Source organism: Cinclus cinclus, chromosome 3 (genome assembly GCF_963662255.1).
Source record: "Cinclus cinclus chromosome 3, bCinCin1.1, whole genome shotgun sequence".
In the NCBI taxonomy this organism is placed as follows: domain Eukaryota; kingdom Metazoa; phylum Chordata; class Aves; order Passeriformes; family Cinclidae; genus Cinclus; species Cinclus cinclus.
In genome coordinates, this window is record NC_085048.1 from 24,840,132 (window position 1) to 24,863,510 (window position 23,379).

General features: G+C 38.6%; 1 protein-coding gene across 1 annotated transcript; it reads right to left on the reverse strand.

The window, feature by feature from the left end:
* Nucleotides 1-3,395: 3,395 nt before the first annotated feature.
* Nucleotides 3,396-13,516, reverse strand: RAB23 (RAB23, member RAS oncogene family). Its single transcript, XM_062488561.1, has 6 exons — nucleotides 13,362-13,516; nucleotides 12,454-12,539; nucleotides 7,291-7,447; nucleotides 5,772-5,854; nucleotides 4,417-4,509; nucleotides 3,396-3,535 (listed from the first exon to the last, which is right to left on the reverse strand). The coding sequence occupies exons 1-6, from the start codon at nucleotides 13,514-13,516 to the stop codon at nucleotides 3,396-3,398; spliced, it is 714 nt and encodes a 237-aa protein (XP_062344545.1).
* Between the last annotated feature and the right edge of the window lie 9,863 nt (nucleotides 13,517-23,379).

Genomic DNA, 23,379 nt, shown 5'->3' on the forward strand with positions numbered 1-23,379 from the left:
AAGAAAATAAGAAGTTATATTTTACTGAAGCATAAAAATTAAACAGGAAATCTGACTGACAGTGTGGTAATTTAGGCATTTTGACTGCAAAAATGTTGCCTTAAGAAACACTGAAAATAAGAAAGCTTCAAAATTGTCTTAAGTGGAGTATTTAATTTTTTTTAAATTAACCACACACACAAGCACAAAAATTTGTGTAATCAGTCATACAACTTTGAGATTTGCTATTTCCAGTTGGAAATACATCCCTAGCATTACTGCTTTGCATCTAATGATGCCCCATGTACTGGGAGAAAACCCATTCATTGAATGGATATAACAAAGAACTGACAAAGCTGTAGTGTCCTACACGTTAGTGAATCCCTATTCCACTAAGGCATTAACAATCACTAAAGTTTCCTGTTAGTGGTCGCTTGATCACCCAAGGGCAAAGAATTGTGGCAAGATCCAGATAATAGAGCCAATGAGCTAGTCAAGAGGTATAAAAAAAATTTACAGGAGTGCAATGAATTTTGTGTCCTGTGGCACGAGCATCTCTTGCTCCAAATCCAGGGTACCATGGGCATAACAGAGCTACATCCTCATCCACTGTGGAGTCCCAGGGATGCAAAGAGAAAAGCATTTTTAGTACCAGCCCTGCACCTGTAGGTTTTGCTAAGTGAAACATATGATATTTTAATGAGTACACTTTGAGTGGAGAATGAAGTAATGTTTGTAATAAAAATTATTCATGAAGGACAACATAAGTGCTAAAACATTTAGGCATGTCTCTTCTTCCAAAAGGCAAAAATTAGTGCCACTGAACAGTGATGTGAATACCTAAGGGTTCCTGCAATATGCAGATCACCTGGTTTACATTTACACAGTAACCCCAGTAGAATAAAGAATCAAAATTTTCAAGCAGGGTACATGCAGGGCACTTCCCAGAAAGATGCTAATTTTGGCAGTTTCCATCTCAGTCATACTGGAGAACAAGCATTGCAAGCACTGCCCTTTCTTTAATTCTCAATAAAGAAAGATCCAGTTTAGATTTATGATGAGAATAAAATGAAAACTCACTGTTATCCAATGCTGCAAATAACTATTCCTATATTAAAGTATATGCACTACATTGCAACATATCTTAAATTTATCAAGTCTGTCAAGTCTCCACCCATGAAAATTTCTGCTGGGTCATTAAAAACAGTAGTTTATAGTGCCATACTTTAAATACAAATGGCCTATATTATTTGTGTACAATGTGCTACAGCATAACATAAAATAGTACCAATTGTCGTAGTATGTAATGAAGACTTACTTTTCAGTACACTGTACAAAGTCAAGGCAAAAAAAATATTTCAAACACTTTGTGGTTTCATTTGTTTTTCATGAAAAGTTAATAAAACCCCATTAAACTTACAGACACACAATGAAATGTAAAAGTTTTCATATTAAAAACAGCTGTCAAAATTCTTGATGCATACACTTTACCCAAAGTTGTGAGGTGGACCCATGATGTTCAATCATCTTATCCCAAGTACCTTACCTCTTAAACTGCTAAGACAGATAACACTTGACTCCATTTATACATACAGTGATTAAATGCACTTGTTAAGAAATAGAGGCCTTTCCAAGAGAAAATACAGGCAGCATTACAGTGAAGAACACACAGTTTTGCTGCAATAGCAGAAGGGATGGAGTGCCCCCCTTCTTGCCAGCAACAGGAGACCTCTAGCAACTTGTCAAAGAAACTATGGTACTTGGTAGAAAGTCTAATACAGTAAACACAAATACAGGGTTCAGAGATCTTTTTAGTGTTTGTGAATAACTTGCCACTCACTTTTCTCCCTGCAGACAGTGGGAATAAGAATACATTTCAGTTTCCATACTCATTGACTTAGAAACAAAGTCAGTCAAGCTTCCTACATGAATTCACATAGTGAAAAGTCCTTCCTTCAAAAATATACAGGATCACTCAACCAATTTTAATTCTCATACGTCATTTATAAAACTATTAAAACTCTGATTTTTTTAAGCAGCAGATTTTGCATTTGTCACTGGCAGACTTGTAGAAATCTTAGAAAGTTAAAATTATATAATACCATACAAAAACATGTAAACAAAATGGATAGTTTTTAAAAGGCATGCATGCTCTTGGAGAGGATTATAAAGTGTTCATTTTTGCTAAATAAAAGGTATCTTGCTTAGCATTTTTAAAAGCACCTTAGTGATTTAGGAGCCTTAGCCCAGATAATCTTGAAGTTAGATTTGGGCTCCTAAACATCTAAATCAGTTCAGTAAAATTACTGAAGTACTCTGAAATTTTTTTGCCACAACTCTCATCTTGCAGAATTAGATTTGCTTAACTTTAGTAAATCTGAGACAATGCTCAAGAATGTCTCCCTGATATAATCAGCCGCAATTTCTTGGATCCCTGTAACTTAGCTATGTATGGTATCTATGCAAAAATTTCAAATAAGATAAATACTTTGTAACACTTTGAAAACGCCTTTTTCATAAGACAACACAGGATAAAACAATCAAATTTGAACAAGGATATGATTGTATGTTCCTTCTGAATACCTATTAGTGTTATTTGTTCAACCTGTTAAGACTGAGAAAAACAAACTTACAAACTTACTTATCTGTAGCATAGCATTAGGTAAAAAGGAGCATTTTTGGCACCATACATTTTTTAAATCTAAGCTTTTAGGCCCGAACTATAGCAAGTTAAACATACACAGTGGCAGCTTGGAAAGCTTCATCTGAAATGCAACATTTTTAAAGGACAATTGGAAGATGCTATCTGATGTTCATTAGCTGATCTCCAAGTAACATATACATTGGAACCAAGCCTAGATATTCATCCCAAATGTTTACATATATATCTTAGCACACATATATATAATACAAGGATCTTGCACCCATAGGAATGCCAGAATCCATATTAATATGGTCAGGCATAAAATGAAGTAGTGTTTTTTTGCTCTTTATTTATCTTAGTAGTGTCCTGACTAACCAATTCTAGTATTTTCTTTGCAATTTAGTTGCAAGGTTGCTACATTACCTTGGGCCATGAGTTACAGTCCGTACCTATACTGCTAAATATTATCCTTACATTAAATGTGCTCTGCAATAGTTCATAGCTGTGTAAGTAATTCCTTGAAAAAGGAAAAGCTGACCTAATCTGTACAAAGTGCACGAGGCAGCCACGGTTCTGTGTGTTGCCACCAGGTGTCTCACGCCACACAACAAACCCATGGCATCAGCAAATTCATCTAAATCCACTCTCTCTCAAGGAGGCACAAGATTTGCTAAAGCACCGGTAAAAATACCTCTACAGCTGGCTTTATTCTGTATTCAATTGCACAACTTCATCCAAATCTCTGAGTTACTTAATTTCCTCCAAAAGTGGTCTAAGGTATACTGCAGTTGCTGAAAGGACTTCTGTTTTTCTTGGTCCTCTGTTTGTTGGGTTTAAGGTTGATGACATCTCCACCATTAAGTGTGCTAGAATTTTGGTTGGAGTGACTTCCACCAGCTGTATTAAAAACACCTACAGAATTCAGACAACAGAGGTATTTTTATTTGTTTACTGCTTACAGCATAATACATTAACAACACTTCAGACACAACACCTGTTAAGGCATAGTAGAGCCCCTCAAAAGTATACACTTAAGTTTTTAAATCTATTTTGGGTCCTTCCAACTAAACTGGAAGTAGAGGCAGTTGCAATTACTAGCCATGCAGTATTTAAAGCTGGTATGCATCTTTGTAATTGAAGGGCAGCATATGCACTCATCTGTGTATGTGTATGTTACTAACCGCACAAAGTTGTGGTTAGCTGAGTAACATAATAGAAGAAAAACATGGCAATTGAAAATTCAGAAACTCTGTTGATATAAAGTAAAAGGCCTTAATAAAAAGGGAGTGCTTTAAGGAAAATAAATTACCTGACTCAGAAATGCATTAAAGAAGAACTAAAAATGCTTTAAAGAAGTTCAGTGTTTTCTTACAGAAGGCAACTTACAAACACTTTCTGATTACATGCCAGATTCTTTCCCCATGAGTCCTGTAAGTCCACACCAACATGAGCAATGCTATGTAATGCTAATTACATTAAAAAAAAAACCCAACAAGCATCCTTCTCAAATCCTTGCACAATCTTGTTTAAATTAATTTGGTAAAAGGGCACTTGCCAAGCATTACATTGAAACTTTTGTACATCAGTTTGACTATCTTGTCAATGGTCAATCAGTTTGACCATCTTAAAAAGTCACAAAGCTATTTTACAGAAAGAGATGATATCCTAAGATAGGGAGGTAATAATTAAACCCTGATTCACCTTGTATTAATCTACAAGGAAACAGACGAGACCATAAGCTCTGATGGCACAAAATACTGTTTCTAGTGATTTTTTTATTATAGTATACATACCAATCTTGTTACTGCTTGTATGCACTAGTTCTGAATCTTCTGCTGTTTGTTGCTTGAGCTTTTGAAGATATTTATCAGCCAAATACTTAAAAACTGGAAAGTTAAACAGAAAAAAGGTGCATCACAGAATGCTTAAAATTAATCATCATCATCATCATAATGCCATTACATCAAAATTCTGCATGGTGACAAAAGTGCATTTCACACTCAGGTTAGCACAACCTGGTGACTGATTCTGGGCAAGCCTGTGTGCCTGGGCAGAATCCATGTCACTCCAGTGTCTGTCCAGCTCTTACAGTTTGCAATACTGAAGCCTTGCACAGAAGTATCTCACTGCTCTTATAAAAAACCTGGTGCACACATATTGCCAAATGTTTCAATTAATGCAAGTTGGAACTTTTTACAGTTACGTAGGAATTTAATATATATATTTTTTGCAAGAAGTCTTAGAAGATAGTAGCAATGTAAAGTAAGTCTATTAATTAAAACTTGGTAACAGCCTTTTTCTAATTAACTAATATACCCTCATTTCCATTGGTGTATAAAAAGCTGACCTAGGAATCTAAAAAAATATACAACTAAAGCAGAATTTTCAGAACCTAGATGTGTTATAATTATTTACGTTTGTAATTCAACTTATTTAAAGATGATACAAAAGAGTTTTACATTTTCTCTTACAGGTTTTTCCCATGGCGAATGATATTAATAGAGAAGAAACAGGAAATTTACTATTAATCTTGGCTAATTAAGCAAGAATATATCATTAGAGAGTATAGTTCACAATTATTCAAACCCAGCCCACAAAAGACAGAGACTCAAAATTTTACCACTACTCTTATGAAATTAAGGATATTAAAAGTGGTACTTAGGAACTAATCAAATACCACCAGCAGACAAAACATTGCAAGAGATGCAATCTTTTAATGTACTTTATTTAAATATGACTAAAATATCATTATCTCTATCAATTATTTATAAACTATTAACAACTACAGAATAATCTGTTCCACAAATTGTATGCTGCAATAATTGCATTTCTACATGTATTTGTTTTAAAAGCTCGTGTTTACTGACAGTCATTAGGACTAAGGAGCTTTAACACACTGGCACTTGTAAACATTGCAGCTGTGCGTGTTTGTGGCAGAGAATGATGTGCACAAAGAAATGGGCCTAACCCACTGATATCAGGTAATTTTAGCTGTGTTTAAGGCGTGCTGCTGAGGAATATAAAAAGGGTTGCCAGCACCGTGTGTAAATACAAGCTGGCTCCACCCCGGGGGACGCTCGGGGCCACGGAGCAGCGGCAAGACCAGGCAGGAGGCGGCAGGACACGCCCTCCCTGCGGCACCTCCTACCTTCGCTCACGTTCAGGTCTTCCTTCACAGACGCTCGGTAGAACCTCACTTTCAGCTTCTTGGCCAGAGCTTCCGCCTCCTCACTGCACAGCACACAAATCGACTTTGTAAGTCCTAATTTGGTTCATTTGTCAGCATTTATTCTTATAAACAAAATGCTTCACGGTAAGTTAAACGTGGCAAAGTGGGTTGAGAAATTCAAGACAGTCAAAAAATACCTAATCCTTAATTTCTTTACAATATTTCCACTATAAAAAGAAGGTATTTTACATGCAGTTTCTTTATGACTCAAAGGAATTCTTTCCAGTATTTACTGACTTCATTAAATAAAACTTCCCAAGGGTTTGAAGAAGGATGTTGGTGAAATCTAAAGGAAGGAGGCTGCAATTATAGCAGCACTGTATCACTACAAACTCTGAACAACAAAAATTAATCCTTAAATACATCTTAATGAAGCAGTATGCTGTGCAATCAGATGAGTGCACACATGAAATCAAGAATTATTTTTTTCTGTGAAGTGAAAAAGAACTTGTGTTAAAGAAACTTATGAATACTTCCCTAGGGAAAATCACATCATCTAAAAGATTATGTTACTGAGGCAGACAGTGTATTCTGAGAACCAAACCTAAGTGACATACCATGAATAAAGGAGGAGTTCAAATGCAATTTTGCTTTTCCTTTGAAAAATCCTCAGAATTCTTTGCAGAGGAAGTAGAAGCTGATTTATGCCATCAATGATAGCAAACAGACAACAAAGAAAGCCAGTGCAGGAAACAACAAAAAAGAAGAAATAATTTAAACCTCTCAGAAGATGATAGAAATTGAGTAAGGGGAGAATGATCAACTTGATCATGCACTATTTTCTACGTGAAATGGTGTGGTAAATAAAAGCATTTGTTAAGCTGATTTTATGACAGAAAAGAAATTGGTCTCGTACACAAGGGCAGAATGAACTGGCAATAAAATCTGTAAAGAAAAATAAAGCAAGGAAGATTCAGCGACATGCAGTTTGAGAGTATTACCACAATGTATTTCTATAGTGTTAGTGTTGTGATAAAAATGAATAATAAAAACAAATTAAAGAAAACAAAGAATATTAGCAAGCATTTACTAGCCAGACAATGTGTCTTCAGTGGGGCACAGCACAGTTTAAAAGTAACTGAATTTTAACAGGGGAGATAATTTATAGTTTTAGATTTTCTGAGTTAAGGGAAAAAAAAAAAAAGTGTTAATCATATTATGCCAGAACCAAACTTTTCATGTCATTCCTCTAATTTTGGGTCGAGGATGCAGCATGAAGCAAATAGAAAGCTCCTAGCTTTGCAGCCCAAGTATCTGCCCAAGTGTCTACACTCATGCAGCAACACCTGCCCCGTGCATTTTTGGGGCACGTCTGGATGCAGGACACAGGTAAAAAGTGAAACTTTTCACCAGAAAGTCTCAGAGACTTCTTTTTTTAAAACTTGTGTATATAGGTGGTATGTATTGATCTTTAGAAGTAGTACAATAGAACTCCTACTTCTTTATGCAGGAGTCATCAAGAAGATCAATCTTATTCTGCACAAGAACTGTGGGAATGTCTCCAACTTCAGTCACAACTTTTTCCTTCCAGGTAGGGATTGCTCTGAAGGACTCTCTGTCAGTTGTAGAAAACACAAGAACACAAGCCTGGGCTCCTAGAAATATACAAATAAATTACAAACACAAATACACATAAATTAGCCAATAAACAATAGAAAAAATAAATTGTAATATATTTAAAATATGAGGGATTTTTCAAGTTATTCCCATAAACATGTACTTTTACCACCAGCTTATGTAAAACCACTGGTCACAGATTCCCTAAATGAAAATTCATTGCCATATTTTTCTGATCATTACAGCCATCTTCATGATGATTATGGGCCTGTTACCTTTAAAGCTAATTCCAGTGTGCTGAATGTATGCAGGGGAAAGGAACAGGAGGAGATCTGGAAGGGATGGAAAAAGGGAAGGGGAGGTTCTTTTATTGCTGTTTTACAGTCAGATTAATGGAGGCTAGAAGGCAATTTTTTTCCTGTGTTCAGCATCTGTAATGCACATTTCACATTGTTATTTGTAGTATGGTAATTTGGATTCTAAAAAGCAGAAAACGTAAGTTTTCAGATGAAGCTGTGATTATTTAAAGTAAATTGTTAGTAGCTTTTTGGGGAAAATAAGTGTGTTTCTAATTAATACTATCAGTCTAATAATTCTATCAGAGCACTACAAAAAAAAACATACAACGACTTTTGTTATGGTTTTGTAAATAAACAATTAACTCATGGATAACAGTTACCTCACGGATACTGAGAAGGTACTTCCACAGCTGAAATATTAGTGTGTGGTCTTCTGACTGTCCAGTAGCCCTTTATTATTTTCAGAAACTGCTTTTCTAGGCACACTTCATTATTTATATGCTTTCAATATACTAGTTATTTAGTAACAGAGAAGGAAAGGAATAGATAGCCAGTTTTTAAGACTCTACTATAATGTTGTGAACATTTCAAATTAATATAATATAGCATAAAAAATTTTTGATCAGTATGAATTTTATCTCAGAGTGTCACCAAGTACCTCCAACTCCTGTATTCTGTTTATCTTTGTATTTCTCTGACACAAAGCACACAAGTTCTCTGATTAGGTCTGCTTTTATTCAGCTTTTTAAAAGCCAAGTTCAAAGTCCATCTTGAGAAAAACTTCCTATGCTCTTTAACATTCTTCCACATGCATATTAAGACTCCTCTGGTATAGTTTTATACAAAACAATAAGAACTGCCCTAAGAACTTCAACTGAAGCTCTACCAGTAAAAAAGCAGCAATGCAGCCTTCCATAATTTCCCCTACTATTTGTGCCATAAAACTTTGTAAAACAAACATGTTTTCCCTACTGTCCACACTGTACTCCGAAGTATGCAATTATTCTGATGCAGCTCCTGTGACATTGGTAAAAAATTCATTATTCTTTCCAAAGCAGATTAGTTTGCATTTGCCTATTATCTCACCAAGTAGCTTAATGGAGATGACAGCATTTATTGAAGTACTCCCACCATCTGCAAACAGCATGTTCAGTTTTAAGACCAAGAAATCCTTTGTAAAGTTTCCAAACTAAGACACCTTCTCTTCATCTTTCTCCTTCCACCCATTCCTTCTGAATGCTACCACAGGTTTAGAGGTAAGATTAGAGGGAAAAGCCCTAGCATGTGGTAGATACAGAGAAAGTAGTATACTACACCAGACCTTATTCAATGTACATATAGTACAGGTAGAATGCAGTGGCCAAGGACAGTAAAAATACTTCAGCTTGCCCATATTAATTTCTAAAGGGAATTATAGGACAGGCTTTAATAAAGAATCAAACAAATATTTTTGAGGACTTTCAAGATTTTTACAACAAACAACAGTAAAACAAAGTGTCATCAACAATGACAAATTTTATCCAGTCATGTAATTGTGTATTTCCAAACATCCGCCAAAGTTTTCGACCACTGGATCGTAAGTACCAGACTTAGGTAACTCAGTAACTCTGTAAGATGCTTATTAAAGTAGAGAAGAAAAAAGGAGTTTTCCTCTCAGGTTCAATGCAAAACAGTATCAACCGTGTTGTTTCTGAAGTGTGTTTTGGTATGGTGCAGAAGTTAGTATGGCAACAGAGGTTAGCAGAAGATACTGCAGGGCAGAGATTTTAATATGCAAATTCTTTTCTTCAAGAGGTTTGCTAAACAGTATTTCTATTGAAAACATAAACAATTTAAGAAACTATAATATCCATCTAAGAGTTCTAAAGAGGGGAAAAAACCCACAAATCCTGGAGTTTAGCCATGTAAACACTTTTTTTTTTTTTTGCAGGCACTGACAGTATTCAAGAGTCAGTAACATTACTATCTCAGTCATGCACTGCTAATAAAGTCATACAGCACCTCACAGAACAGATTATGTACAACAACAGGCACCAGCAGCAAAGGCTCAGGACAGTGTCAAACAGGAGCATAACAGTTCAGGAAGTTCTCAATGAATATTTTCAATTAAAGTTCTTTTGTAAGAAGCTATTCAATAAAGCTACTTTGAAGTACTGAAAAAAATGACATTTTGTGCAATTACTGCGTTGGTAACTCCTCTATATTTTAAAATGTTCCCACTGCCTGCAGAATCACTGACATAATATTTATACCTAGAGCAATTCAGAAAAAAACTTTAGAGACTGGTGCTACTTAATTCAAGTAAAGCATGAGCTTGTCAGCTGAATTGGTCCAAAGATCCTCAGCAGACTATCACAGTCTCCATCACCACATTTTTTTTTCCTTTCATAATGGTACAAAGCCTTTGTCACAGAAAAAATGTAAGGAAATTTCTTTCTATGAGGGGACTGTCACAGGGCTTTATACCTGACCCTACTCATTTCACTCAGTACTTTGCCTCAGCTTTTCCAGGCTACGATAGAAAGCATTGTTCCTTACAAAACTGATGGAGACTTGCTCAATCTCACTGAGATCAAAATCCAGTATCATCATCTGTTCCGATGTTCTAACCTCTGTGGATCCTGGCTGCCTTTAACAGGCTCAGCAGGATTTAATGTCTCCTTAACAGTATCCAGAAGAACTGTACCAGGGCATTATCGTATTTGCTACGGACAAAAGGAGTTAACAAATGCAAACTAAAGCAATCCTATGAAGGCTTGATTATGAAGAATGAACTACTTTGCAGCAAAATGAGGATCCTGACAATATGACTAATCAGCAACTGAGTAGCACACTACTGAGCAAGATGTCTGTTTTCCATCAAAAACCTAACAAGGATCTTCAAGATATACCAGTGGTAGCAGAAGGAAGAGGATACATGCACGAAGAAATGATCAAATACTGCCTTGAGAAACATTTTACTTCAATCACATAGAAACTGGTCAGAAGATGCATGGGACAACACATAAAAAGAAATTATTACATACATACAGTGCTTCCTTCAACTCTGAATTTAGGCTGCTGGACTCCTTGCACTGTGTGATTGTGGGCATGCAACTACACTGGCTGCACGCATTTGCCTGCACATAGAAAACCACACGACAAATCCACTGTCAGCTCCAATTCTCTTTCTCTGCAAGGCTGAATGAATTTGGTCCCTGGATAAGAAACACTCAGAGACAGGCTCTGAAGGATTCATGTGTGAGCACTGAAGAACTGCCAATACAGTGTCCCAGGGGAGTACATAAGCCCTAGTGCAATGAAGTGGGATGCTGACCTGTGGGAGGAGCAAACCTTAAAATAACAGCTAGCATCTACCTTACCTGTCTTAGATGTGTCCTCCCCTTATCAGCAATAATTATCAATAAAATCCTGGCATTTCCAAAGTAAGCTTCACTTTTTGCTTTTATAATAGTGTGATTGCTGAGGCTGGACCAAAATTTCATTCCAAGCTCTTCTAATTTCCCTTGTCCTTCAAAAGTCTAAGTCCAGTATAGAGCAGTCCCTGTATCTGACACCTTGAACTATTTATTATATATCCATCATTCTGCTACAATGTACAGGCGGACTGTGCTTCATGTCACAGCAAAGAACTTCTGTACAAAGAACTGCAAGGCACAGATCTAACAGCACCATGCTAGGCATGAGTCATGACCAAGATTTCAAGATACTCGTGCAAATTTTAAATTTTGTTTTTAAACCACCAGGTTGCTTGTGGTAAGTGAGGCCAGTAGGTGTACTTCTGAGCTCTTCTCAATGCTCCATATTCTAGCCTATCAGTATTTAGGAGAAAAAGCTTGAAACAACTGAGGAGAGCAGAGCACACAAGAGGACCAAAGGCCAGGAGAATAAAAAGGAATCAACTACTAACATCTAAGATTTGTATGCTCAGCTTGTCAGCTGTAAATTATCTATATCCACTTGACAAAAGAAGATCTTTTTCTGAGAAAATAGTAATCATCAATCACAGGCAACAAGAAATATTATCAAAAAAGCCCATCTATTAGCAAATTGATTTTGAAGCATAAAAAGATCGTAAGACTGTAACACCCTGAAATAGCTTGGCATAATCATTATTTTATCTCTAAATGAGGTAATTTTATACTAGAGCAGTATATTTTTCCCCACCTCAGGTAATTAGTTTGCAAGAACTGAACAGTGGAATCTTTGCTAAGAAAATACAGCTTATTTTATGGAGTAAATACGCTTTTGTTACTGCTCTTGTTTTAATGTATTCAAGGCACACTGTATTAGCAAAAGAACTGCTGTGCCCTGTAAACTGTCTTTCTAGCATGACTGATGGATTTCCCCCCCCACCTTGGTTTAATTACTATGTGCCTCATCCACAGTTTTTGGAATATTTACAATTTTGTGTCTCACACAAGTAATGAAACACTTTTAGAGGGAAAATACACATTTGCATCTGATTGTTTGAATGTCTACATTCTGTCCAGTTTCTGTGCAGATATTTGTCTCATTTCATTCAATGTTTTCTGAAGGGTATTACTGCATAAAGTGGACATAATTAAGACAAGGAACTTGAACAAAGAAAACAATATTTAAGAACTGGAAAAGCCAAACTAAACATGCATTGCACACACGTGAAATAACTAAAATTCTTAATACAGAGATAGGAGAGAATAAATTAGAGATGTGCAGACCAAGAAAACCCAACAACTACCAAGCAACAAACATGGTATGTTCACCTCTATAGTAGGCCTTAGTTATTGCATCAAATTCCTCTTGACCTGCAGTGTCCCATAACATCAGCCTGACATCTTCACCATTAACTCTGAAATAAACAAGACAGTTTTGTGATCGATACAGTAACAGGAACAAATCAAAACAATTGACATGGAAATACTTCTGTTTCTACACTGTAAGAATAATCCAAATCAAATTTAACTGGATTTAAACATAATGTAACTTATTATTCATTCACTTTCATAACATACTGTAGCAATAGTCCCTCAACTACTTTATATGCTCTTTACAATCTGTATTACATTTTCCTCCTCCTTTCCTCTTCTTCCTCTACATTTCCCTCTACAAAAATAAGACAGACATCAAAACAAAATTTAGGCGCCTCAAGAATGGTGCTTTTGTCTTTTTAACCAGCTTGCAGAATTTATAGAATTTTCTTACTTCTCATTATTATAATATTTTCCAGTTTACCAAACATAATTGGGTATTACCTTATTATCTACCTTACTGCATTATTATCACCTTATACTGCATAAAGACTTGAATTTTTTCACAATCATTTTTTTCTATATTGGCTAATAAATTTGTGTAATTCTTTTATCATAAGCAGTTTCACTTCTTCACAAGAAATCACAAAAAATATTAAAATAATCAACAGGTGGTAAATACAAAGCAAATTTGTCAAAGAGCTTGGTATGGCAGATATTCTAGATTTTATTTATAATTTCAAATTTTGGATGGAGAATAAAGGATATAACTAGCCTACAGTGCAAAAGAGAAAACAACTCCATTTAGTGTGCTTCAGAAACAGCAGGCCTTGTTTTCCAAGCCTCTGTCAATTTCAGGATTACAGCAGAAAAAAGAAATAGAGAGGTAAAAATCAATAGTACACCATCTGTTTAATACATACTGGATCTGTCTTTCCAGGAAATCTACACCAATAGTTTTCTTGTAGTCTTTTGTAAAAATCCCCTTGCAATATCGCTGAATCATACTGGACTTCCCAACAGCTCCATTTCCTACTACTACCACCTTGATGGCCACCTCCATATCTTCTTCCAACATCTTTGCGTCTCAGGTGACTCTCTGGTTTATTCAGGAAACTACTGATTCTGTCAACAAAGTAAATAGCTATTATGTTCATAAAAATGCTGTGAACAGAAAGCAAGAGGCAAGATGATCACACAGATTTGGGTGCATATAGATAATACAATTTATTTCTCTCTCTGTCACAGATTGCTTAAGTGATCTCAGGCAAGTTATTTAACTAGCTTTGGTCTGACACTTACTAATTGAAAACTAATAAAAACTGGAAGTAGAGAATAATTCATTTGGCTTATTGCAAAGGTATTTCACTGATGTTTTGGTGGCTTTTTTTCTTAATGAGAAAGAAATGGAGGCACTGAACTACAAAATCACAGAATTGTTAATGTTGGAAAATACCTCAAAGATCAGCAAGTCCAATCATTAACCCAACACTGCCAACTGCTAAACCATTTCCCTAAGTGCCATGTGCACACATTATTTAAATACCTCCAGGAATGGTGATGCTGCCCCACTGCCCCAGTCAGCCTGTTCCAATGTTTGACAACCCTTTCAGTGAAGAATTTTTTCTAATATCCAACCTAAAACTCCCCTGGAACAACTTGAGGCCATTTCCTCCTGTCCTATCACTTGTTACTTGCAGATGAGACCCATCCCCACCTTGCTAGAACCTCCTTTCAGGCAGCTGTAGAAAGCAATAAAGTTTCCCCTAAGCCTCCTTTTCTCTAGGCTAAACACCCCAAGCTCCCTCAGCTATTTCTTGTAGGACTTGTGTTCTAGACCTTTCACCTCACTTCCCTTGTCTGGACCCTCCAGCCCCTCAATGTCTTTCTTGCAGTGAGGGGCCTGGAACTGGACGCAGGATTTGAGGTGTGGCCTCAGCAGTGCTGAGTACAGGGGGACAATCCCTGCCCTGCTCCTGCTGGCCACACTATTGCTGACACAGGCCAGGATATCACTGGCCTTCTTGGCCACCTGGGCACACACTGGTCTTGTTCAACTGCTGTCACAGCACCCCCAGGTCCTTTCCCACTGGGCAGCTTTCCAGCCCCTCCTCACCCAGCCTGTAGCTCTACATGGAGTTGTGACCCAAGTGTAGGAGCTGGCACAGCCTTGGACCATCAATTCAACCTGTCCAGATGCCTCTGCAGAGCTTCCTACCTTTCAGCAGACCAACACTTCCACCCAACTTGCTGTCACCTGCAAACTGACTGAGGGTGCACACAATCGCTATGTCAAGATCATTGGTAAAGTTATTAAAAAGGACTGGCACAAGCACTAAGCCCTGGGGAACACCACTAGCAACCAGATGCCAGATGGGTTTAAATCTGTTTACCACCACTCTCTGGACCTCTATCCCTCAAATGCATGCCTCCCCCAAACTTCTCTCTAGGGAGCCTGGTTTTATCCCTTTTCCCTCACATCTAGTCTAAAATTCCTTCAGTGAGTCCTACTAATTCTTGTAATTTCCTCCTTCGAAACAGTAGTACCCCACCTATTGCCAGCAGGCATGGCTGCTGTGTAGACTGACCCACCACCAAAAAACCAAAATTCTGCCTGTAACACCAGGCTCTTCCTCTTTTTTCCTATTTCATTCCCTGTGATTGGAAGGCCAGAAGAGAGAACACTGCTTGTGTTCCTGTTCCCTTAACCAGTTGTTCCAAAGCTCTGAAGCCTCCCTTGACCGCCCTCGGATTTGCTGCAACTTTATCACTGCCCACCTGACAAAAGGTAAGTTTCCCCCACGTTTTACTGCGCCGGGATATCATCACAGAACATTTGGTAGCTGCAGAGTGACAAATTTCCCCCCAAGAATCCGATCACCTTTCCTTTTCGAAGAAGGGGAAAATACTGCCGTTTTAAAGGCTGTACCCACCGCCACGCTCACACCCGTGCTGGAGAGCTAACCCGACTCCTTCGCTCGGCTCGCTCAGACAAATGGTATTTCTTGACTGCATTACCCTACACCGGCTACCAGGGGTCCGGGAAGCCGGATGGCCATTTTGGGAGAGAACAGAAACAGCCACCCGCGGGTCTCCGTGCAGGGACCCATCCCAGCGGCACCTCCCGGCCCTGCCCGAGAGGCCACGCCGAGGGCGGAGGCCCCGTCCGCCCCGGCCCCTCCCGCTCCGCCCCGGCCCCGGCCCATGCTCGCCCGCCCACGGCCCCTCTCACCAACCCCTCACGGAGCGGGCGGGCCGCGCTCCCTCCGAGGGCACGGCCGTGGAGCGGCGCAGGGAAGAGCGGACTGAAGGAAGGCGAGAGGAAACCGTTCGCTGGGGCCGACCCAACCCGGACGCACATCCCGGCTGCCCCGCCCGGAAGCGCCGTCAGGCCCGGGGGCCGCTCGGGGAGGCGCCTGCCCGCTGCCCCCGCCCCGTGCCGGACCCCGCTGGGGCCCGGGAGCCGCTCCCGGGGGCTGCGCTGGGCTCGCTGTGTGCCCCAGTCGAGCTTGAGGCCAGGCAGAAGTTGCTTTTGAGGGGTTTTCGTCTGGATTCCTGAGGAAAGATCCAGACGAGTCTGATCTTTCCTTGCCCACGGGTGCCTTCATCCCTGCACCACTCCCTATACCTGGGCATTCCTCACCTCATCCTCTATGGAAAACAAAACCGTGGGATCAGCCACGGGCATTCCTTAGGCTGCTACGAAAGGCAGCTGCCGTCCTGTGTGTAGCACTTTTTTTGTTAACCAAGGTGTGCCCATCAGCATCGTACGTGGTTTGCCAGCTTCTAGACTATGTATTAAACAGGATAAGTTTTGGCACAGCTCCAGACGCGGTGGACTTAAAATCGGAAAGTTTAACCTTTATTAACCCCTTATTTTGTTTTTTGGGTTGGTTGGTTCTCTAAGTTAAACTGCCGCAAGATGTCCATTGCCTTAAATCCCCTTTCCATACTGCAGGGCACATCCCTGGCTGGGGTGGCTGCCCTCAGTGTCCCCGACCCTCCTGCTACTCAGAGATGGCCAAGGAAATCTGCCTTGCACAACAAAGAGCTCTCTATACTTGTCCTGTGCTTCCCAAGGCAACAACTTTGCTCTAGAGTCAATTAGTGTTGCCTGTCCCTAAATAAATACTCTTTGGATTAGAACATTGTGCAGTTGCATCCCAAAGGACTAGTAAGATTTTATGCATGGTATTTGTTTTGAAATTAACATGTTCATTTTGTTAATGCTGACACTGGCTCATAGTCTCAGAGTCTGTCTGATGGCAGGGCTTCTCTGTTCCAAAAGGCCATGAACTGGGGAACCCTCACACTAAGAGAAGTTTATTACCTGCCCAATACCAAAGTAATACACTGGAAGTATGCCTTATTATTCTTCCCTGTTTTTGTCATGGGAGATGTTGGGGGTTTGGCTGGGATTCATCTCACCTAATGCCTACATTGTAAACACTTGTATGGTATGGTTCACCTACAGATGGGTGTCAAGTATCCCAGGTGGACTGCTCCTTAGATTCTCTCTGTTGACTGGAAAAGGGAGCCTGTGGCCACAGCTGTACAAGGTTAGAGAAAATAAAGCCTGCCTTAAGTTCCCTAGTTAAATTAGTGATGGCTCTAGGTAATTCTAGTTTTTAATTTTTAATGTTTTGTTCTTTAAATTCTATATATTTTGTGAAGTGGAAGGCCAGAACGTGTACTGTGAGCTGCCTGTCTCGCTGGCAATGGTCAGGTACTTCTTTGTAAAACCCCAACAATGCAATGAGGCTAAACCTTTCCTGCATGTCTTGTGGGTGTATTGAGAGCAATCCAGGAAACAATTCTTGCCCATGTACCACAAAGAAAAGAGAACAATGAAAGAACTGATATATTCATGAATTTCAGGGCTTTAGCTTATATGTTATTTGATTACTTCTGATGAGATCAGCTAGTAGTGTGACTTGTTTTCCAACTAAACCTTTTTTACCTCTTTTAAATTTGTCTAAATTAACATTTGTTATAATTAACAAGTCACTGTATTTTACTACATTTTTCACAGAGACTGTCACCTCTTCTCAGGTATTTTTTCCATTTGCAGTTGTCACTATATACATCATCTGTGAAATTTCTCTTCAGCTAACTGAATATGCCAAACCCCTTAAAACACCTACCACAATGTTAACTTTTCAGCATCTAGATCCCTTTGTGTGATACGCCTTTGAACACTGAAGTATGTTGATATTGTAAACAGACATACAAAATTAGCAAGCAAATCTTAGTGTTATAGTATTAGATATCCAGAGGTGAGACAACTTCCTCCCTTCTAGTTTGTCTTCCTCTTACAGCCCCCAAAAGGTCATGCTAATCCTTCTTGCCACATTTTTTTTTATCAAGGTTTCCTATTCAGGCAGTTTTCTGTACATTCTCCTGTGATACTTCCAAGGCATTTTTTAACAGGAGGATGTAGCCTGTGGTTTTTTTTTTTCCCAGATGCACCACAGTGCAGTTAGCTACAATGAAATTAATATTGTTTGACAAACAAGGCAAATCAATGGATCTCTAACAGGAAAGTACTGTCAACCTTTAATAAAATCCTCTGTTAACAGCAAGCTTTACATGAGTTCATATATGTCTGATTAATCAATATAAATGTTAAATACTGTCTCACAGAGGGTAATTGGCAGTCCCATTGCTGCTGAAGGTAGTTGATGACAGCTGTCTTGATGATAAGAAGGCTTAGACAATAATATTTTTTAATTAATAATTAATTTTCCTATATTAATTTTTGTGATATATATAGGCCCTTCTAAAGTATTTTGGTCAAGCAAACTGTTGGCTTATTTTTAATCTATTTTCAGGGAATGTTGTTGATCAGAACATTACATCTGAATTTCCAGACTCTGGAGACAATAGTAGGAAATTTCAAGTTCATGGTATTACATGTAGGTGCCAGAGTTCACCTAAAACCATATGAGAAGTTATATAAGTTTTAGATATACTGAGGAATTTACAGCTCACCTGGAAGTCAGTGGATCTGAAGAATCTAAGTAACCTAGAAAGCTTTACCTGTATATGTACTTACATGCACACACACACATTTTCTTTAATGTACTTTACAATATGTGTGTTGGGGATGAGATCAAATGCAAAGAAAAATCTGTAAAACAGTAAATATACCAGCAATGGGAAGCCCACTGATGCAGTGTTAGAGCTCTGCAGTGTAGCAAACAAGTATTTGAGATCCTTTAAAAAATCTTTGGCAGAGGTTTGAGCAAAAGTCAGATTTAATATTAAGCGACAAAACATGACAAATTCATTTGCAAGATTCACACTACTACTTACAGGACAGTTAAGGCAAAGCCAGGGAAAACGAGTGACAACAAAATCAAACAAAATCCAGCCATTCAAAACAGAAATTAACCAAGAACTGACTGGGGGTGTGTGTTTAGGTGCACGTGACAAAAGTCAGTGAGGCCAAGGATAAAAAGGAATACAGCCTAAAACCTTAACAGCACTCAAACTTAATAGTACTTGAACTTAACTAATACCTTAAGTCTAACAATTTGACATTGGAAAACCAATTAATTATACGTAACTTTACTTATAACTTAATTTATAACTTAACAATTTAACAGAGGAATAACACTTAAGAGCATTTAACCTAACATAACTTCAAAATTGTATTTAGCAACTCAGCTGAACAACACCTCATTTAGCTTATAACTAATGTTTGAAACTTAGCAAAAGAACAACATATAACAGCATTTAAGAAAGTTTATAACTATAATTTACAAGCCTAACTTACTTAGATATCCAAGGTATTTAAACACCTAAGAAAGCAGCATTTCTATTGGATTTGCTATAGCATATGTGCAGGGGCATGGACACAGACAGGAAAAGTCAGTGCAAGCAAGGTACCTGTGAAAAATTCCCCTTGGAGGTCAATGAAACACCCACTTTGCATGCCTCTGCATCTCCTGGTGGTGAAGGATTGGGCTTTGCAGACTGAGGATATTGGCCCAGGAAACACTCACATTATTTTTTGGTGATCCTCCAAGTATGGCTAACCTGAGGGCTTGCTGGCTCTGAGAGGTGTTCCCCCAGAGGGAGATTGCTGGAGAGCCCAAAGGGTCTCACTTTGGACCATAGGCTGTTCATAGGGTCACAAGAGAGTGGGCTTTAGTCATAACAGTGTTTCATCCAGGCCACACTTTGGGTCAGCACTTTCTTTGCAGGCACTTGCTGATGGAAAGCAGCTTAAATGTGGAGCACTACATTATGGACATTTATCCCATGCACCTTCATAAGTAAATTTACAAAACATAACAGAATCTGCTCTATTGAAATGGAACCTTTCTTACTGCCCTCTTCACACAAACATCAATAAAACCGTTTAAGTATAAATGAAGATGGCAGAAAAAGATGCTCTCCAAGAGTGAAGCCAGATATTTTGCATTAGAGTAATCAGAAAACTCTCAGGCATAATTGTCAAGAAAACCATCACAAGGATAATTGGTGAATTTGCTTTGAAAGGTATAGAATTTTCCTTTCATTCTCACAGAATTAAACTGAATAAATCCGCTGCAAACAAAACGCTGTGTTTTATTTAAGTACAGACAAATAAATGCCAATTTTTTTACCTTACTGAGTAAAAAACAATGTTAAAATAAACTTTTGATATTTTTATATAAGGTTAAAGTTCCTTCACCCCTTCCTTCCTCCTTTCTTTCCCTCTCTCCCTCCTTCACTTGTGGCTGCCAGTATAAAAGTCCTTTCTGGGCTATGCCTCAGCACTTTCTAGTGAAGATCTAATGTTATCTGAAATTCCTTTAAAAGTATTCATAAGAACACTGGAATCTGGAGTGTGTTAATTCCTGTGAGGACAACAATTTTAAGCTACAATTAAGCAGTTCTTCCCCATGCCGTGTGGCCTGACAGAAGCACATCCCATATAATCTTCTGAGCCTCTCCTGTTGGGTGAGGATGAAGTGGCCTTGCTGGATTATGTTGTCTTGTTGGAGCTCCTGGAGAAGGGACTCAAAAGCCACAGGGTGGACTTGTTGATACTTTGCTTGGAAAACTGAAGCGTGGATTTTTTTTGGGAAGCAGAGTAGAGGGAGAAGAGCTAGAGAACAGATCTTGGCTGCATGGAGTTTAGTCAAATGCTTTGCCAGATAGTTGGGGTGTGTATTTACTAAGACACCAATTAAGGCAAACTTATTTGGAACTGAAAGTGCAGACTGTAAGAACTGACAAAATGCAAAAGTATGCAAAGTTGTTAATTGTACTATAAAAATTACACAACAACTTGTTTGCTGAGATTTTACTTAGCATTTTAATCAAGAATGGCTAAAGTTTTTATATCCCCTGTGAAGGAGTCAGATATTAATAGAAAAGTAAAAATTTAGTAATAGAGAAATAAATATACAGTCCTGAGAGTTGTGATGAGTCTTTCCATGCCTACATAATAATTTCTATTGTTCTCAACATATGATGTACTATACCTTAAAATTCTTGTTTTAAATAACTGCTGAAAAGAGTAGCAATTATGAGTTATTTGACTAAAGAAGTTGATTTGTAGACCCCAGTTGCTGCTTACTCCATAATGCTGTGTTTTTTTACAGTTGCTTTCTAGTAACTGTAGATTTTTTGGAATTTTTTTGTTTGTGTTTGTACATGATGAGCTTCGAGGGAAATTTATGTGTATTCAAATTGGTGTGTATGTTTAATAATAAATGAATTTTCATAAGGAAATAATTTGCTGTGGGAATTAATTAATTAAGACATAATTTGGTCAAACCTTCTCTCTGCCCAAGTAATCTGAATTATGTTTTTACCAATATACTGGGAGGACATACAGGAGGAATAAAAAGATACAAGTTAAATCAGTCGCAAGAGGAATGTAAACTAGATTTTAGTTTTCCAGCTTATAACTGAAAGCATTGGGCAGGTAAGCATTAAGAACTGCCAAGATGCTGCCTCATGCTTTGTGTGAGGTTGGAAGGTCACCAGATGATGACTGCAGGGGCACATGGCGCTCACTGTTCTTGTCTTACCGTCCTTGGGGGCAGAGAGCTCATATAACATGATGACAAGAGCAGGCTGTGGTGTGAGAACTTAACTCTTCACCCTTTTCACCCTTGCACTATGTATGTTTCTGTAACATTTTCTGTTTCTTTATCGCCTGATTGACTTTTGCCTTCTGACTGTATCACCATATTCTGTATAAGGTGCCATGCCCATTGCTGCCCCTTGGCTTCTAATTTGCACTGGTTATGCTGCCTGTGAAGTTGGCAGAGTTATAGCTATGCAAAGTGGGCTGAGGACCATCAACATCCCATACAGTAGGGTGGATGGGTAGAGTTTGGCATCACAGACCTTATTTTTGAAATAATTTTACAGTCCTCCAAGGACACATATTACCTCAGAAGTGAAAGAAAATACATACACAGACATGCAATTATCTTATTTGGTCTACTCCCTTCTTGGTAGTGCACATTCAAAAAAACCCTCATAAACATGTTAAGAGACCTGGATGTAATGAGTTCAGACCCTATCCAGCTGCCATATGACTGGAATCCAAGGTTTCCCTGGTCTAGGGTTGAGTGCGTAAAATTTTGACTTTTATACAAAAGACCTCTGAAGGTGGTTGATAAATCATGATAGTTTAAAATAGGAAGTAGGTTTTGTGCCTTAAGCCATTAAAATAGACCCATAAAAGAGAAAAGGTTTTAGGTACACCTCTTTCCATGTAATTTGGACTTGCCTGGTTAAACAATCACACTGTGATAGCTGCTGCCCATCTGGCCTGGGGTGTGTTGCTAATTGATAAAACTGATGTCAGCTAAAATGTCCCTGAAAATAGGAGGAAATTACTGCATAGCTCTCCCCTGCAAGGCACAGTAACCGGATAGAGCACTGCAGCTTGCCTTGCACAACAAGTTTGTCTATAGCTTCTGTCAGCAGAGTCATTGACTTTCCCTGCCAGTGGCTCTGTTGAAATTGATACAGCTCAGACTTCACTTCTGAATGCACTGTGAATCTTTGAACTCCTGCTAAATAAGCAGACCATGGCTTCAGAGGTAGCAATAATTAATATGTGGAGACCCACCATTGACTAACTTTTAAAACTAGTTTGAGTTGAAAAAAGTAGTCCTGTTCAGGTATCAGTTAGATTATAAATTGTATTTAACCAAGCATATAGTTGTTTTGCTAGAGTAGAGATAAGATTTCTTTGTTTTGAAAATGTGAAGGTTTGTACATGAGATCCAAATGCCAAGTCTGTTCCTCTTTAACAGTACTGTTCATTTGGGGATACACTGTGCTTCCTAACTAAATCCACAGGAACACAAATTCTGCTGTCAGAAAATGAAAAGAGCCTGTTCTTTGAGCCCAGATTGTATTCTGAGATGCACCCCATCATACTAAACCCTTTCTTCAGACAGAGCATCCATTACAAAAGGTGTCTGTCCTGTAGGGGCCCAGCAATAAAATAAAACCCTTGTATTTCTTTCTACCTCCATTCCATACACTCTCACTCCCAGAATGTCCTGAGACTTGATTTTCTTAAGGATTACTTTTCAATCTTTCCTTGTCATAGAAAGGCTTATGAAACTCATTGATTCCCAGTGGAAGCTAAGCAGGCACCCAGCACTGACACATATTTCTCCAAGTGTGGCCCCACCACACTTGCTGAGTAGAGGGTAAAGATTACTGCCCCCACCTATGTCAGCATTCCTGCATCCTAGCTCAGGATCATAGTATTCACCTTTGTGGCATGGACACATTTCTGTCTCATGATGAACCTCATGTCCACCAGGACACTGAGGTAATTTTATCCAAAGGTGCTTCTCAGCTGGGTGGCCCCAGCAGGTACAGATGTTTCTTGTTACAGAATCACACAATGTTTTGAGTTGGAAGGGACCCACAAGGATCATTGAACCCAACTCATAAGTGAATGACTCATAC